We start from the raw sequence: 18281 nt of genomic DNA on the forward strand, positions 1-18281 counted from the left end.
TACTCTCCCAATTTCTGCTTTCCCATTTCTCTCCCTGCCAGATCAAATTGCATGGATTTAGTTAATCTCACACATGGCATTAATCAGGAGCATTGTTGTCTGTACGTTGGTGCATTTATCCTTCTGTCATTCAGGAGCTCACTTCTATCGTAGGCCTGTATGTAAAACCCAGTAGGCCTAAAGTGCTTGGGACATACACCAGAGAGACTCAACCCTCCTTGCACATTTGTCATTCTACTCCATTAGAAAAAAATCACAAATTACAATTCACATTCCTTCCTTTTGCATTATGTTGCACAAATCTCCAATCTTCAGTGTAACTCAAACTAGTTTCAACAACACTAGGCTATATGATTAATAAATCAGACTTTAATAGGAGCTCCTATGAGAAACACACCAGCATGTAAAGTAACTATGTACATTTACTTAGGAGTAGTTCACCACTTTTCAACCTGTCTTCATAATAGGTCCTCACTAATGTTCATGATAAAATATCACAATTTTTTTCTACTCAGTCCAAGTCTCCTAGGAGAGCTGTGGGAAGTTCAGAATCCATCGTCTTGTGACATCATAATTTTCCCAAAAATAATTTTAAACAATATTTTTGAAAAGAATATTTAAATTTTTATTATCGCGAGAACAATGGCTTCCACTTTAAAACAACTTTTCAGGAATAGAAAGCCTGCAGTTTCTATAGCTGGATTGGCAATCGATGATGTCACAAGACGACGTTTCTGACCTGCCCACAGCCCTCCTCTGAGAGAAAAAAAGAAAAAAAAAGCCATTTTTTGAGTGAGGACCAATTATATGAACATAGGTTTAAAAGTGGTGGAGTGCCCCTTTTTAAGTACAATTTTAAGGTATGTGTACTTTACTTGAGTATTTCCCATTTCCAATACTTCTACTTCACTGTACATTGTACTTTTAATCCATTACATTAAGGTGAGCACTAATTTCAAGCCTTTCTTCCTTCCTTGGCACCAAAGAATAATGCCTGTTTTGGCTTTATTTAGCTGTTTCTGGTTCAAGCTATCATTTTCAATGTATGGGCAAAGTAAGAGATACAAGTGTAAAGTGCCTAACTGTCCATGCATTTTACCATCTTCAGTTTTTGTCATGAACATTGTTTGGTCTGATATAGCCTATAATTAAATTCAGACTCCAGTGAATGATAGAAATCATGCACCCTGAGAACCACCTATATTAGGTTTAAATCATAGCCAAGCTGAATCATTTTCTCCAGTTGCCTGGATCACAATTAAGAGTAGCCTACATCCAAACTGCTAATCTCTTTCTGCAATGCATTGGCTTGAATGGCTTCACAAAGACAAGTAGGCTATAAAGTAGTCATAGCTAGTTCATTCTTAACAGTTAGATGACATCTCCTGGTGGACATAGGAATAACACACACAGGACACAGGCACGCATGTACACACACACACACATGTACACACACACACACACGCACACGCACACGCACACCCACACGCACGCACACGCACACACACACACACACACACACACACACACACACACACACACACACACACACACGCACGCACACAGAGCAATGGAATGAAGATAATATAGATCCAGACATAAAGTCTGAGATAAAACAATTAACTGGATAAAACAAATCGATCGTCAATGAATCATATGCAATATATATTATAACAAAGTTTGGACATGAGTGACATCGGACAACTAATTAATGATTTAATCCAGCTTGACTGCATAGAGCTGAAACAGAATGTTCTCGGTAAGCGACTATGTTTGTCTGCAAAAGAGCTGGGCAAATATAATGTTCACTTCTGGTCTTTATGGCCAATCAGAATAATGTAGCGATGAGAAGCCACAGCTGTGCCCAATCACAATGCCAGAAATACGAAGTGGGCGTCTACATGGTGTGTAACAACGGGGTCTCCCTCCTTCACAGGTGTTTCGCCCAGGTGGGCGTGGTTTATGCCTAAACCTAACCCAGTAAAAATACCAAAAAATTGTACTTGTAAATTGTAAAATGTACAATTTTACACCACTTTATATACACCACTGCCTAAACCAGAGCCTTGTATAGAAATGATTCTCTGATTCTTCAACAGGGGGTCCAAATCTTTGTGTGATAGAACCTTTTTCCTTCTTTTTTTTATTCACGGCCCGCCCACCTACTTCCGTTTCTCAGTTTTCCCCGGGTGCTGACTTCAATTTAGAAGGGGAAACTATACTGGACTTAAAGCCAACAAATCATTATTTCTAACAGTAAAGTAAATTATAGTGCTTTGTGCCGTTTAGTATCTTGTGTTCTTGATCATGCTAGCCGTATTTTATACTTTACTATTCGGAAATTGCATTAAATTTGCGATTTCTGTGCTAACTCCATAGGCTATGGTAGGATTTACCCCTTCAAAATGTGACTTCAGCACCCGTGGGATGCTTAGTGGGCGGGCCGTGAATTAGGCTAATTAACCACTTGAACCTTTTTCTGAGCTCTTTTCCAAAAATAGACGATCTACAAGGCGTTGTAGATCTGCTATTTTTGGCAAAGAGCTTTGGTATACAGGGGCGCCGACTAATTTCAGAGTCAAAGGTCAAGTTTATTAAAGGAGTAGTTCACCCCCAAAATGACTTTTTTTCAATTGATTATTCACCCCATGGAGAGTACAGTTCAATAATATTTTTTAGTTTTTTGTCGCATTCCAAAGACAAAAATTTGATTAGAGGAAATTTACCCCCATTGATTCCGGATGGGGACCCGAATCCATTTTGGTCCCCATCCGGAACGAATGGGGGTAGGCCTACATTTATTGTAATCACATTTTTGTCTAAGGAATGCACAACAAAAAACAAAAAACTAAAACATATTATTGAACTCAAGTCTCCATGAAGTGAATAATCAATTGAAAAAAAGTCATTTTGGGGGTGAACTACTCTTTTAAGTATTGACGGTTCAAGTGGTTAAATATCTGAAATCACGAATTGACATGAATCCGAAATACACTGGTGATTGTGCTGTCAAACGATAAAACAATATGGAATCTATGAAGAGGTTGTGTGGGTCCCTGGTTCATCTCTCTCTCAACTAAGGGGTCCTTGTCCTGAAAACGTTGAAGTGAAGACCCCTGGAAAAGCTGAGCTAGAGGGCTCTGGCCTAAACATAACCTCAAAACCAAACCGCGCCCACCTAGGCGAAACACCTGGGAAAGAGGGAGTCCCATGTAACAACAGCTAACAAACCTTCCCACGTCCAGTAGCTGGAGTTTGACTGTACAGTCACAGACACCAACTTCATACACACAGAGCTTCAGAGGTGAAAGACATGAATGAGAAAGGCCTTTGAATAGAAAGGGGATATTTCTAGAAGAGTTCTCCCCAAGCAGACACACTGGTGTACTTAACGTAAAAGGTGAGCGAACGACACATGCTAGGAGATTCGTGCTAAAGTAACATTAGCAGCACCAAGTTCAAGATTATGGGTGAACATTGTGTACCTACCTGCTGCCACCTCACCCACCACTCTTGTCTGTTCTGTTTCGGGTTCTCTTGCCATGCACATGTCTAAAAACGCCGAATTGTTTTGTGATCAGTGCTATATCAACGTGTCATCTTTCTTGCCATTACAGATAGGGTCAGGGGTCATCTACATGTCCATACCATAGAGTATATATAAAAGGTCCATACACGGACAAATATGTGTGTCCGTGGCAATACTTGGTTTTGTCTGTGGCCAAATGTATAGGATTTTCTTTTTTACACACCATTATAGTTTTCTTATTTCCATCAAATAGACTACTGAATGTCAGTCTTCAGATTTTCTTCAGAATATGTATGACACACCTTAGTACTGTGAAACTGGCATGGCACATTAGGAGTCCAACTAGTACTAGTAGTTCTCAAGTGTTTTATTTGTCCATTTGAACACGTGTTACAGACCTGTTTTGTTATGGTCATTCAGGGCTATCTCTCTGTGTTTCTGGTAATATTATTGTGATATTGTCTTCTCATTTTGTATGTCTGTGGAAAATAAATAATAAAAGAAAAATCAATTTCCACCACTACCTAGCTCCAGGGCTGTGTTAGAATATTTGATGGCTTGTCAAAGTCAGTGCAATGTCTTCTTGCTGGCCAAAGGGGATTCCCTGCTATGATGGTAGGGCACGTCACGCTTGTGGGTTGGTCACCTTCTCAATATAGCCACATGCCCCCATCCATCCCATGGTGGGACTGGGATCAACTGATATACCGCCTGAGGTGCAGACTAGAGATATATGCAGATACTGTTTTGTGTATATCATCGGGGACTGCAAAGCAGTTGTTTGGATGACTGCTGCACATGGAGTTGACATAGTGGCAAAGGTGTCTTTTGAACCAGTGTCGAATTTGAACCAAAACAAACTGAACACAACCCACCATGTATTTGTGCTTGTGAGTGCAGAGGAGGCAAATGTATGCAAATAGGTCAACTTGTTAACACTGAGGAATATAACTATATCCACAACTTTCCAACATCCCATCGTGCATTGCGCAGAAGTTGCACGGAGCTTCCGGGCAACGCAGCCGAGTGTGATCTACAAGCTCACAGCGGTTGCATCTGCGACGCGACGTGAGCTTGTATGTCTGCTGTTAACCGGAAGTGTGGTGCAAAAAATTCTCCAGTAAATTCCCACGGAAAGAGGTGGATAATTATTTAAGGTCAACACTCCATGAAAGAGAAGTGGTGAACTAGCTCTGGAACCGCATATTCTTTAATGAGAGTAGGGTGACTCACTGTTGGCATGACGGAGAAGAAAGTAAAGCAGTGTCCCTTTAAAGACCACAGCCTTAAGACAGCTGTCAGTGAAACACAGGTGCAGTGCACTGACATTGACTTTCTCAATACAAGCACAGTCTGTTCTCTCCCATTCTGCTTTCTCCTCCTGGCCCAGCTTTCCTCCCTTGCACCCTCTGTCCTGTCAAGCATGTTTGTAGTTGCTGTGGGTCCATGATCTGGTCCAAGTTATGGCCAGACCACCATGACATTTGTTGCGACGTGGCTCAGTAGGAGACGAGCCATCTAGCCATCTGTGTTTTGTTTGTGTTATGTGAGTATTGTTGTTGGCAGCACAGGTTTGAGTGACTTGTCTGTTTCCATTTTTCAGACATGGAACCATCACCGCCTGGCACCCTCGCCAGCTCCAAGACTGGCCCGCCTGCTGCAACCCCATCTCCAATTACCTCAAAATCGACCCCCACCACACCCAAACCAACCACATCTACCAGTTCCTCCACATCTTCTCAGTTTTCACCGGTTCTATCTCCTCCCTCTCCCGCGCTCTCCACACCACCTGCCTCGCCTCTCCACCATCCTGTTAGGAGTTTCGCTCAGGTGGGCAGGTCTCAGCTCAATGCAGCTTCCACAGAGAATTCCAGACCCCCGGCCTCCCCTCTGCGGTCTACTTCGCCTTCTGAACCAGGTGACATAAGTACGGCATGTGTCCTCAACAACACACACACACACACACACACACACACACACACACACACACACACACACACACACACACACACACACATATTGTGCATACCACAATTAGACTGTGACCATATAGTAGCTTCCCCAGACAATCAGTGCTGGTTGACTGGTTTCCACTTCCTGCTCATTGCACCGACCGTCCTACCCTGACTCATCATGATGTTCCATGTCTCCATGACAACCATTCACCACAACATGTTAAAAGCAGCAAGCAGCCTCTCCTAACAATGCTGACTGAGGGAGAAAATCTTGTTCTTACCCCTATATTTCAAAAAGCAATTTCTCCACTACTCAAGTTCCACTGACAACATGCTCTTGGTAAGGTTGACATTGCAGGAGAGCTCTCAGATCAACTGGGAATTGCATCTTAATTTGCTACATCTCTGGCACTGGTTTCTAGACATGCAAATAGACTATGGATGGGAAGTATGAAATCTAATACTGCAGCATTTGAATTTGGAATACATGCGTTGTGTATAAATATAGAACTTCTACAAGTAAACCTTGGCCTTTCCCTGTGTGATGTGTGTCTTGGTGTCCTGGTTTCAACATATGAACATGCTGCATTCTACTCTCTGTGTGCGAGTGATCTATGTGTGTACAAGTGTTCTGCGTTAGTTACATAAGGGCAGCATGGTGATAGTTGTTGATTGTGCAAAACAAATAGTTATAAATCTCTGCTTTGCACAAAGCCTTCTTCATAGTGATGAAACTATTCGTTGTTGCAGTCACTTGTACTAGTATATATTGGCACAGCACAAATTAATAAATATATAATATATCAATAAATAATAATGAATTGAATTAAAGAGTACAGTGAAGAGCGCAAAGAAAATAACTAAAGTGTCTTGTCTTGCAAAACAGTTTCTGAGCTGGAATCAAGCTCAATGTTTTCATGGTGCCATTTGATTCTTTTCATTTATGTATCTGCAAATTATGACGAAAAAAGGGTAGCCAATGTATAATGGCTACTTTACATAATTTTGGTTAGGCTTACACAATAAGAATGGCTGATTTAAATGACATCTACATGTATAGGCTGTTATAGGTAACTAATAGGTAGCTAATTCACCACACAACTGACCAGAGGACCTAGGCAATCACAAATCATTTATTCTGCTCAGTTATACCGGTACAACAAGGCTTACTTTTGAGTCACCAACTGCAGACCATAAAACAAACGATTTGTGTTTCCAGAGCCAGAGGCAGAGGAGGAGCTAAGTTTTGAGATCCTGGAGGAGAGGGCGAAATCCGGAGATGCCAAATCACAAACCAGGGTGAGCAACAACAATCACTGTCACAAAAACGGCACTGTAAATATGACGAAATCGTCACCGCTGGGCAGAAAATTTGCGTCCAAAATCTAGTCCAATGTAGTTATTTAGTCACAAGCTCTTTTCATTGGTTAAATATTTATAAAACCCAAAGCCCTCACCACCTTCAACCTAACGTCCCTATTTCAGGCATGCTGGACATACAACTGTAGGTGAAAAGATGTTCAACATCCATCCATAAATGCACCGAATTTATGAAACATTTATGAAAAACACAGATTAAATATGGAGAATGATGAGGTGCAATTATATTATTATGTTATATTGCTTAGTAGTGAATACCTTGTGTTGCTAGATGGAGTTTGAATGCAGAGAACTTGGAGGTAAACACCAGTTGAAGGTTAGAATTTAGGGAGTAGCTAAAGGGTGAAGGTCCCACAGCTGCCAGCAGTAGAGTGGGCCTTTGTTTTATGATTCACACAGCTTAGTAGAGGATATCAAATGTTTTAGCCAGTTATAAGCAGAGAGTCAGGAAGAGGGAGTCAGTCTGTCTTGTCTGTCTTTGGTGTAGGATGTATGTATTTGTGTGACTGTTACAGCGCTGTAAATAATGGTTTCTGTTATCTTTTAACATCGTTTTTGAGTCAAGGTTGCTGTTCTTTTGAGAGTTTCAATTCCACTGGGAATGAGTCCATAAATTAAGTAGTATTTCTACATCAAGATACAAGGTTTCTTCCCGACAGTGACAATTATATTAATGGGCATAATGGTCCTCTTGGTCTGAAGCCAAATCATTGGTATTATGACAGTATGGTTCTAAAAAACCTTAAGGTTAAGACTCAAGGTAAAAAAAAAGGTCAAGACCTTGAGGTCAAAAATGTTTGTACTGACTTTCCTAGACTAGAGATTAAGTGTGTGTGTGTGCGTGTGTCTAGATGGGTCGTTACTACCTGGCGCTGGCAGAGGAGAGAGATGAGGAGCTGAACAACTGTACGGCGGTCACCTGGCTGATCCAAGCTGCTAAACAGGGCCGCAGGGATGCTGTCAAACTCTTGCAACGCTGTTTGGCCTCCAGAAAAGGTACCAGGATGTTCCACCATTACCATGGAGGCCATGGCGACAGTCTGCTATATGGACTACTATGGTTGGAAAGAGTAACATGACAAATTAGCTACTTTTATTTGAAAATTCATTCATTCATTCATTGTATACTTTATTTCTTAGATTAGATTGTGTTAGTTATTAGAGAGTGAAGCCATGATCTGAATGAAAAACTGAAGGCTGGTCACTCTTTTTTTTTATTTTTATTGGTCGCTAAGGTACAGTACATTTTTCAAATGATCCTTAATATTTGCAAAACCGTAAGTGCATTTCTCAAACGGCACCACACAATGGCATACCTGCAAAAGCCTGTAAATATGAATATCAACGAACATGTCTGTGCCATCAGAATGACAAGTCCTTGTGTGATTGTTCACAAACAAGAGGGTCAAAATTCCTAGCCATGCTGACAATGTAACAGTGTACTCTCAAGTATTTTCTGATGTAAACTGTGGCTAAGGTTTTGATGACAATGACACAAAGCTGCACTTTCTGTATTGCATATCAATTTCAGCTGAAGGTTACACATTGTATGTGGCATGTGGCAGGATTCACATCGACACTTTTACTGTTTGTACTGTCGACAATGTCATTGCGTTAAAGAAAAGAAGTAAACAAGACTTTTACAGCACTGGATAGCACAAAGGAAATAGATAACAAACTAGAAGCAGTGCTCTTCCGAGCACAGGTCTCCACCAGGTCAGGTTGGTCCTGGTGGCGCTAAATGTGAAAAGGGTGCCACGTCTTCTTTGGCCTTTAACAGCAATGTGGCCCTGCAATGGCCTGCATGCATGACTTGAGGCGTTTTGTTCCAAAAATGTGTTTGGAAAAAGTTGACCTACTAGTGGCGCTATAACAGGTCAATGTAAAAAGAGTGGCATTTGTTCCTTGACATAGTGGGAATGTGCGTGCAGAATTTCTCTGTAATCACAAGCTGCGTTCATGATTTAAGTGATTTTGTTCAAAATGGACCAATCCTGCAAACTTTGGAAGCCATTAGCCAATTAGAATGGAATATGAAATACCGGACAGATCTGTCTTGATCTCATGACTATAGAAATACTGTGTAGTGATTTGCATGATTTTTAGAGAAAATCTCAAGGAATAATAGGAAAAATTTGTTTTACATAAGTCGGCCTCCTGGTGGCGCTATAAAAGGCAGATATGAAAAAAGCAGGGCAAAGGTTTTTCCTTGGCCTCTAGGGAGTGCACATACAAAGTTGTACACTGATCAGTGGAGTTATAGGTAAAAACACAAATTGGCCAGTTATAGCGCCACCATGAGGCTGATTTGAAAATATTTAAGTGGCATTTATTCCTCTGCCTATTGGGAATGTGCATGCACAATTTCACCAAAATCGCACACTGTGTTCATGATTTGAAACTGACCAATCCTGCTAACTTTGGAAGCCAGTTTTAGCCAATCATGATGGAATATAGAAAATCGGGCAGATCCATGTCGATCACATGACTGTAGAGACAGAGACACTGTCTACCGATTTGCATGATTTTTGGACAAAATCTGTAGGAGTACTGGCAATAGTTAGTTTAGCAAAAAACGGCCTCCTGGTGGCGCTAGAATAGGCTCATGTGAAAATTTGTGGGGCAGAGGTTCTTGGTATCCAGGGAGTGTGTGTGCATAGTTTGGCAGCGACTGGGCCAACGGCGCCGGAGATTAGCTGGTAACGGACGGACGGACGCACAGACGGACGGACGGACGGACGGAGGGGAAAACATACTCTCCCCCATGCCTTCGGCTGGTGGAGACAATTAGAAATATAAACATTCCCCCCCTTTGGCAGAACTGTACATGCAGCAGTGTATGGGGAATTACTATGCAGTCTTTCTATACCCCCTGACATTCCTGTCTGCTGGACCACAGATGCTCATCCACATCACAACGGATATCTTCCCTTGCAATGCAGCGTGGAAAGTATCTTTGGGAATGGCTTATCCAGCCTCAGCAGGCATTTGGTGTGATGTCCTCACATGCTGCACCCGTGGCAGCCAGCAGGGGTCACCCGAGTATATGTGGCTCGCTCGTAAACTTTCCACCTCCATGCTGAGTAGAACTCCTCAGTTGGGTTATGGAATGGGGAATAGGGTGGGAGCGATTCCATCAGCATCCTAGGGGTCAAAAAACATTGGTGTTTGAGTCACAGAAACTCACATATTGTTGGTAAATCATCTTGCATCAGACCTCTGTCAGCATCGGGATGAGATCCATGTGTAGAGGGTGTCTAAGAAGGTGAGGAGATGCACCTCTGTGGTATTCACTTTCCCCTTTCATAGTGAAAGTCAAGATGTCGCCTGAGAGCAATGAATCAATTCAGGACACATTTGTCTAAGAAATGTATAGAAAATATGCTAGACAGATTGAACTCAACCTTATTGTCACATCACAGGCTAAAGGTGTGTGGACCTTGCAATTCTTTTTCAAAAGAATGAGAAATACATTTTATGATATGCACAAGTGACTAGATAATGTGCAAAATAGTTTTGAGAATTTCTAATATTCTGATAAGAAAAATGTACCCAAGCGACTGAGGAAAACTGTACAGTTGAAGAGTATTGATTTTGGAGAATCGTTTGCCCTCATGTTCTGTTGCTGTCTGTATCAAAGTATTCATGCACATTTTGTCTTTGCCAGGCATCACATCAGAAAACCTTGAGGAGGTGAGAAAGTTGAGTCTGGAGACACGCTTTGAGAGAGGAGTGAGGAAGGCTGCCCTTCAAATGTACTGGAAGCTGAACCCAGAGAAGAAGAAGACAGTAACTGTGTCTGAGATGCTGGAGAACGTTGGACAAGTCCACACGGAACCAGGTAGACGGAGATAGCAGAGATGGGGTCACACACATGCATGCTTCATTCTGAATGATATAGTTCTACTTGAACACGATATTTGTGTACCTACAGTATGTCTGTATTTCCTTTACCATGTCATGCCGTTGTCTTTCCTTTTCCCACAGGCACACAACGCTCCCCTGGCCTAGTGCACAGCGGTGCCCAGAAACAGAGGAGAGTTCTACAGACCATGGTCTCCAGTGAAGGTACATTAAAGTGTTTATCATATAGCCCAGTGGTTCTCAACCTACTCGGGCTACGACCCTCCTAAAAATAATCATATTTGAACTTGGGACCCCCTCACCCTGATGAGCAGCACTTAGAATGTAGGAATTGAGGCATTCGATTTAGTTTGACTCGGTCCCACAGATAAATATTGTGAAAATAGCAGATCTACAAGCTTATAACAGCTCGCCATCGGCAATTAAACTAATATATTTGCCTCTTTTATAGACGAATCCACAGAGCGCTGCCCTGTAGTTGCGATGACGCTGTGCCAAGCGGTGCCGTTAATATAAAATTTAACGGCACCGCTGTTCTTGTTTCCAACAACAACTAACAGGTTATCATTTTACGTGACACATTTCTTCAAGACTACAAAAAACACTGATCCGTATTTTTTTTTATTATAATGAAACCTTAAACGAAGAGGTATTCACAGGGATAGCTACTGTACGTCTTATCATCCCATGTCCAATAGCTGATGTTACTACAGCGACACACTCGGAGAAGACGGTTGGCAGTTAAATAGGGTCACAGACTCACAGGACAAACCGATACACAGGGATGTGATACTTTTGTTAGATGTTTATTGTTTATGGTAATGCTAAGCCCCATTGAAAGAATACTTTGTAGCTTTTTGTTTTAGTTGTTATATTCGTTTTTATTGTTAGTGTTTGGGGTATCTATCTATAAATCAAGAATAATTCACAAAATGATCACACTTGGATTGTCCTGTTGTTTGTTAATTTAATTAACAGTTTGATGAGGTCGAGTGACGATTGTTTGGATTTATGAGGAGTGTGTGTTTGTGTAAATGATGTATCAATTAAGCAGGGATGAATAAAAACAAATCAGCAGGGATCCAGGCTCAAATCAACTAATAATCATATGAATATTCAAAAAGAGAACTTCTTGAAATTATTTTCTCTTTCTGGGATTCTGCCTTCACACACACCTGTGTCTTGATTAAGTAAACTCTGCTGCTATTTCCCCATGCAACCAGTTGGTGCAACATTCAGTCTTACTTAATATGAAATGGCTTCAACATCGTCTTTCTATCTGTATTTGAAGCTACTTCCGATGTGGGTCTGGACGACTTTGTGGAGATGACAAAAAAGTATGCTCAGGGTATTTCTCCTTCACCTGTCATGGCCAGGGATGATGATGATGACGATGACGACGACGATGATGTTGTGAAGAACCCTGATGATCTTCCCCTGCACCAAAAGGTGCACTTACAAGTCTTGATTGTCCTTGTCAGCAGCACTCTGCCTTGAGACTGTTTTGTAATGCAGTGGTTTCCCAACCTTTTTCTTGATAAAGGCCCACTCTTGAAAGGGACCACTTAACTGTTAAGTGGTCAGATGGGTGATTTTCATTTTTCAGAGCATGTTTTATTTGAATCAACTGTGTTGTTCCAGCTAGGACCAATGGAACCAACCTAGTGCAACTTAAAGTGCTTATTTATTGGTATTGAAAACATATTTTTCCAAGGTTTTATAATAAAAACATTAAAGGGATAGTTCACCCAAAAATAACCTTGATTACTCACCCCATGGAGACTTGAATTCATAGATATCTTTTGTGTTTTTGTTGCATTCCTAAGTCAATAATTTGATAACCAGCAGTGGTTCCTTATGGAGACACTGTGGAGACACAAAGAGTCTCCTCAAATTATTGTCTTAGGAATGTGACAAAAACTAAAAAATATCCTTGAATTCAAATCTCCATGGGGTCAATAATCGATAGAAAAAAAGTTGAAAACTATCCCTTTAACTTTTTTTGAATGAATGTTATATTATCACAACAATCTTCGTGTTGTAGAAATTATCTGGGGGGCCAAGAGCTGGGAATTGCTTTTATGTAATGCATTACGCATTTCCTTTGTGCATCTTTCAAATGTGATACGCCCTATCCCTGCATCTCTGCCCTTCTCCCCTTTCCGTCTCTCTCCTGCGACCATCAGGTGCTGAAGTTCCCCCTGCATGCCCTGCTGGAGATCAAAGAGCACCTGATTGACTGGGCATCGCGAGCCGGCATGCAGTGGCTCAGCGCGCTCATCCCCACGCACCACGTCAACGCACTCATATTCTTCTTCATCATATCCAACCTCACCATTGAGTTCTTTATCTTCCTCATCCCGCTGCTGGTCTTCTACCTCTCTTTCTTCTCCATGGTCATCTGCACGCTGCGCGTCTTTCAGGTCAGCGGCCGTCACTCTAAACCGTCTCCTGACTATGAAGCAGATGTGCTGTGCATTTCTTAGTATTCACTCTTAACTGCCAGAGATTAATAGCCAACTAACCCCCAAATGTCAGCAATTTCCTGTTTTTCTTACCTTTTAAAGAGACCGATTTCTAGAGCTAGATGGTCAAAACGGAGCAAATACAATGATATTCTAGTAATACATAATATATTTCATTTCAACATTTTGTTGAAATGAAATATGCAGGCTTTTTCACTAATTGTCACATAAATAAAACGGAAAACAACTTCCCAGGAGCAGAAGGGGTAAGAGAACATTTCATAACATAAACAAGTTAACATAATTTCTTTTTGTCTGTAGAATTCCAAAGCTTGGGAGAATTTCCGAGCCCTGACAGACCTGTTGCTTCACTTTGAGCCAGGGTTGGACCTGGAGCAGGCAGAGACCAATTTTGGATGGACACACTTAGAGCCCTACTTGTAAGCATACCTCTGTTCATTCATCATTTATTGTATGGATTTAGTCAGTTAAACATGAATTTAGGGCTGTTATGATGACACAACGATCGTCACTGTGAGGATAGTTTAGTTTTTGGGTGCAACGGGTATTGCTTAACCAGGTGGGGTATACATTTCCAACTTGCTTCAGCAAAAATATTGAATGTAGAGTGAAAACAGAAAAGTTTAACATAGCTTTTAAATCACTCATTAATTTCTTAATCGAATGAAATCCCAAAAGATTCAGTTAAATGTTTTCTTTTGCTGTGATGAAATAAGTGAATTATTTTCTTTTAATGAATAATAAAAACCTCAAATCTAACCTCAAAGGCAAAAATGTATCTAAATTTTCTTTCAAACAATACAAATGCACGGCCCTAAATCTGTCCTCTTTCCCCAGGTACTTCATGGGTTCAGTGGTCTTCGTGGTTTTCTCCTTCCCTGTGGCTGAGAAGACCTGGATCCCCTGCTCGGAGCTGGCGACCGTCGCCCTCTTCTTCACGGTCACCTCCTTCCTCAGCCTCCATGCCTCTGCACAGCTCTTTGCCCGCAAAGCCCTGCTCACCGAGGTCCTCTCTGGGGCCTGCTCTCTCACATACCTCCTCCCTGACTCGCTGTGGTTCCTCCGCGCCTTGGGCATGACATTCATCACCATACCGCTGGGGAACATGGTGGCCCTGAATCTGGGGCTGCCCTGTCTCTTGTACGGACACCTCTTCTTTCTGCTCTTCCGCATGGCCCAGGTCAGAGGCTTCAAGGGCACCTACCTGTGTCTGGTGCCCTACCTGGTCTGCTTCACCTGGTGCGAGCTGTGCTTGGTGTTCCTCAACAACTCCTCCGCCATAGGGCTCATCCGCACCTGCGTGGGCTACTTCCTGTTCCTCTTTGCCCTTCCCGTCGTCTCGATGGGCCTGGCGGTCATGTTCCTCATCCAGATGATTCAGTGGTTCCTGGCTTTGGAGCTGACCAAGATGGTGGTTACCCTGACCGTTTGCTTTGTGCCAGTGGTGTTGAGGCTGTGGACCAGGTTCAGCCTCAACCCCCTCGCCGTGTTGCGGTCGCTGTCGCGAAGTAGCATCGTCAAGCTCATCCTCGTGTGGCTCAGTGCGATGTTACTGTTCTGTTGGCTGTACGTGTACAGATCCGAAGGTATGAAGGTTTATAACTCCACCTTGACCTGGCAAGAATACGGCAACCTCTGTGGCCCGCGGGCATGGAAGGAATCCAACATGGCCCAAACTCAGATTCTCTGCTCCCATCTCGAAGGCCACCATGTCACGTGGACGGGCCGCTTCAAATACGTTCGCGTGACGGAAATTGAGAATGGGGCTCAGTCAGTCATCAACCTGCTGCCAGTGTTTATGGGTAACTGGATGCGGTGTCTGTACGGTGATCCCTATCCGTTGTGCAATGAGGGGGAAAACAGCACTGGCGAACGCCAGCCCCTCCCCGCCCCAGAACCGGCTGCAGAAGACCAGCTCTGCAAGCTGAAAAAACTAGCCAAGCATGAGTGTCATGTCAAACGCTACGATCGATACAAATTTGAAGTCACAATGGGTATGCCGCTGGAGAGGATGACGAAAAATGGGACAATCGTGGAGGACGAGGACGCAACTAAAGATCTCGTTCTGCGGGCCAGTAGTGAGTTTAGACCGGTTCTGTTACGCTTGAATACGGGGAGCCTTGTGGAGTTCAGCACCATTCTGGAGGGCCGTTTAGGCTCCAAGTGGCCCGTGTTTGAGCTAAAGGCCATCCACTGTATATTGTGCGCTGATGCCCAAATGGCCAGCCGCCGACAGTACAAGATTGAACATGACTGGAGACGCTCAGCGCAGGTTGCACTACAGTTTGCTTTTGACTTCTTTTTCAACCCCTTCTTGACGGCTCAGTTGGAGCAAGAGTGGGATGCAGAGAAACAGACTGGCTTACAGGAGGCTGGATAGACAAGTCTATGTGCTTTTGCAGAAGGAATGAATGTACTCTCTATACCAATACAAACAACTGAATAGTCTTTAGTATTAAAAGAAACAGACTTTAACTCTTGCAGGTGGTGTACGTTTACATTTACACATTATAAGTGGTATTGGTAATATTTAATGTAGTCTGGAATTAAATTAAATGAACCGTTGACTCTAAGACTCTTAAGTGTGATAATGATATGTTTATGTGACACGTCAAGATGTAAATGGAATATAGTCCTCTATCACAGGATCTAATAGGAATGTCATTCAGAGCACACAGATGGTGTATGCCACTGTAGACATGATATTGCGATTATGCCGTTTGAGGATGTCTTTTGTTTATTTGTTTAGTTTTTTGAGCCAAAGTGTGTGTGATATTACAGACAAATTTAAGTCCTTTTGGGCCTATATAATGTGTTGCTTAGCTTACATACCTGTAATGTTGCAGTTGAGATTACATGCTGGATCAGTTGCAGAACAATAGTGGTCAAGTTACTTACTAGCTAGGAATATTGAGTCCACACTGGGCTTTACAAGATAGTTAGCTAGTTCTAGTTCATTTCTAGGTTCCACAAGGGAGCTTTTTGTAAATTGAAAAGTTAGAAAGCACATAATTAAGTGTAGTTTTAACGCAAGTTGACAATCTATCTGCAAAACTCCCATTATTTCATGCGTGTACTACTTTGTAACAATTAATTGACATATAGGTCCAAAATCACTCGACTTATCTTTTAAGTAAAAAAGATTCAGAGTGGAGAGAATATTACGCAAATGTACTTTTACAGCGCAACACTACCTTAAAACACACTAAATAGCTCCTCATTTGTGGTGTTTCTATGAACTTTAATTTTAATGCCATTTCGGCCTCTGTGTACTGTTATAAATGGATCAGCACCCATTTTCATATATGATTCTGATGAGTGATTTTGAGTAGTAACTACATGTTGGCTTCATTTCAGCTTTTCAAGCTTTAATTATTATATATTTTTAGGCACGGTCATTTGTGAAATTGTGTATATGTGGCTTATACAGTATGTGCCTTATAAGACTATCTGTTTTCGAAATGGCAAAATGTATATTTTGATTATACGGTTAAGAATTGGAATAATATATAATTTGAAATCTTTGAAGACAAACTGACAGTAATCTTATAACCACTGAGCGCTGCTATCTTGACAAAACCTGTCTTTCATCGCACGTCTTCAGGATTACACAGGCCTCGAATCTTGTACAACATTTTTTCTCAAAGTGGATTCCAGGGAGTCTGCGAGTTCCTTTAGGGGTTCTACTGTAAATGGACCCATACAAGTCTGTAACTCTGAAAATATACAAATGGAACCAAATGGACCATTTGTACACTGTCAGAGTTAAGGGGACACCTTGAAATGTAAAGGTTTGAGAAACACTGTTGTTAAACCTAACTCTGCCTTTGTTCTCATGTGCCTCCAGCCATTTCATCACTTCCCATCCCTGCTGTGCAGGATCTCAACATATTGAACATTTGCTGTCCCTCACTGATGAACTTGTGTTTCAGGCTGTCTTGTCACTACTGTAACATAATACTGTGAGCAATAAATTAGGAAGAAAAGTGTATTTGTTGCTTTTGTCTTTCTCAATGTAAATAATGCTAGGCCCTACCCAGGCACAGCACACCCTCACTTTGTGCAAGAGACTGCAGACTTGGGACCAGAATTATCACTATAGAGAAGTTCAGGAAAGTACAAAAAATCGGCATCAATCAATTTCAGATTGATATACCAACCCACTGAGAGAAATAAATAAATGAGAAGGGCCATGTAACTGGATAAAAGTCTATATACGCTCAATGCATAGCCCAGCCTGGCTGGGACTAGGGCATTCACGAATAGGGATTTTTAGTATTCGACCTCAAAGTATTCGAATAGTCGAATATTCGACAGGACTGGCCAAACTGTCAAATATTAAGTAAGCAAGAGGCGAACGTTGTGAAAATAGCTGATCTACATGCTCACAACGCCTCGCGTTGCGAGGCGTTGTGAGCATGTAGATCTGCTATTTTCACAATATTTATCTGCGGAACCGAGTCACATTAAATGTAATGCCTACAACTCCAAGTGCTTGTCAGGGTGGGGGTCCCCAGTTCAAATATGTTTATTTTGGGGGTCACGGCCTAAAAAGGTTTGAGAACCCCTGGTATTAACAAATTCATCCACCAGGGGCATTGACAACTCATTCTTATGACTTCCTATCTAGCCAAGCATTATAAACTATATCTTTTTTAAAGAGAAAACAATAAAAAAATAAAATAAGCGAATATTCGACTTCAGTCAACAACGTCGAATAGTGACTTTGATATTCTAAAATTCGAATAGTTGATGAATGCCCTAACTGGGACTGGCGCTTGCGAGGAGTTTACATTTTAAGTCTATAAGTTTATCTTATTTCTCCCTCCCTATCTGCACTGGTGTTCTCTCTGGTGTTGTGTATTCGCCCTGAGCCCAAGTATAGCATGCTATATTGTACAGTAAAGAGAACACAATTAGACAAATGACAACCCCATCAATTAGTACAAAAGCAATCCACACAGGATTCTCCCCATGTTATAATCAATCAGCTAGGCACCCCTCAATCAGATCTTCAGGCACACATCACTCAACTACACATCTAGGCTTTTCTACAGGCTGTTTGCC

General features: G+C 41.8%; 1 protein-coding gene across 2 annotated transcripts; it reads left to right on the forward strand.

The window, feature by feature from the left end:
* The first annotated feature begins 3266 nt into the window (after positions 1–3266).
* Positions 3267–17131, forward strand: wfs1b (Wolfram syndrome 1b (wolframin)). 2 transcript variants are annotated; one of them, XM_080745724.1, is made up of 10 exons: positions 3267–3400; positions 5133–5456; positions 6704–6783; positions 7716–7860; positions 10532–10705; positions 10852–10932; positions 12020–12177; positions 12915–13151; positions 13515–13633; positions 14052–17131. In XM_080745724.1, the coding sequence occupies exons 2-10, from the start codon at positions 5135–5137 to the stop codon at positions 15592–15594; spliced, it is 2859 nt and encodes a 952-aa protein (XP_080601850.1). In that variant the 5' UTR covers positions 3267–3400; positions 5133–5134; the 3' UTR covers positions 15595–17131. The 2 variants fall into 2 exon arrangements, with proteins under 2 accessions (XP_080601850.1, XP_080601851.1); XM_080745725.1 differs by having other exon boundaries at positions 5133–5447.
* The last annotated feature ends 1150 nt before the right edge of the window (positions 17132–18281 follow it).

Source organism: Nannobrachium achirus (genome assembly GCF_963921795.1).
Source record: "Nannobrachium achirus genome assembly, chromosome: 17".
Lineage (NCBI taxonomy): Eukaryota > Metazoa > Chordata > Actinopteri > Myctophiformes > Myctophidae > Nannobrachium > Nannobrachium achirus.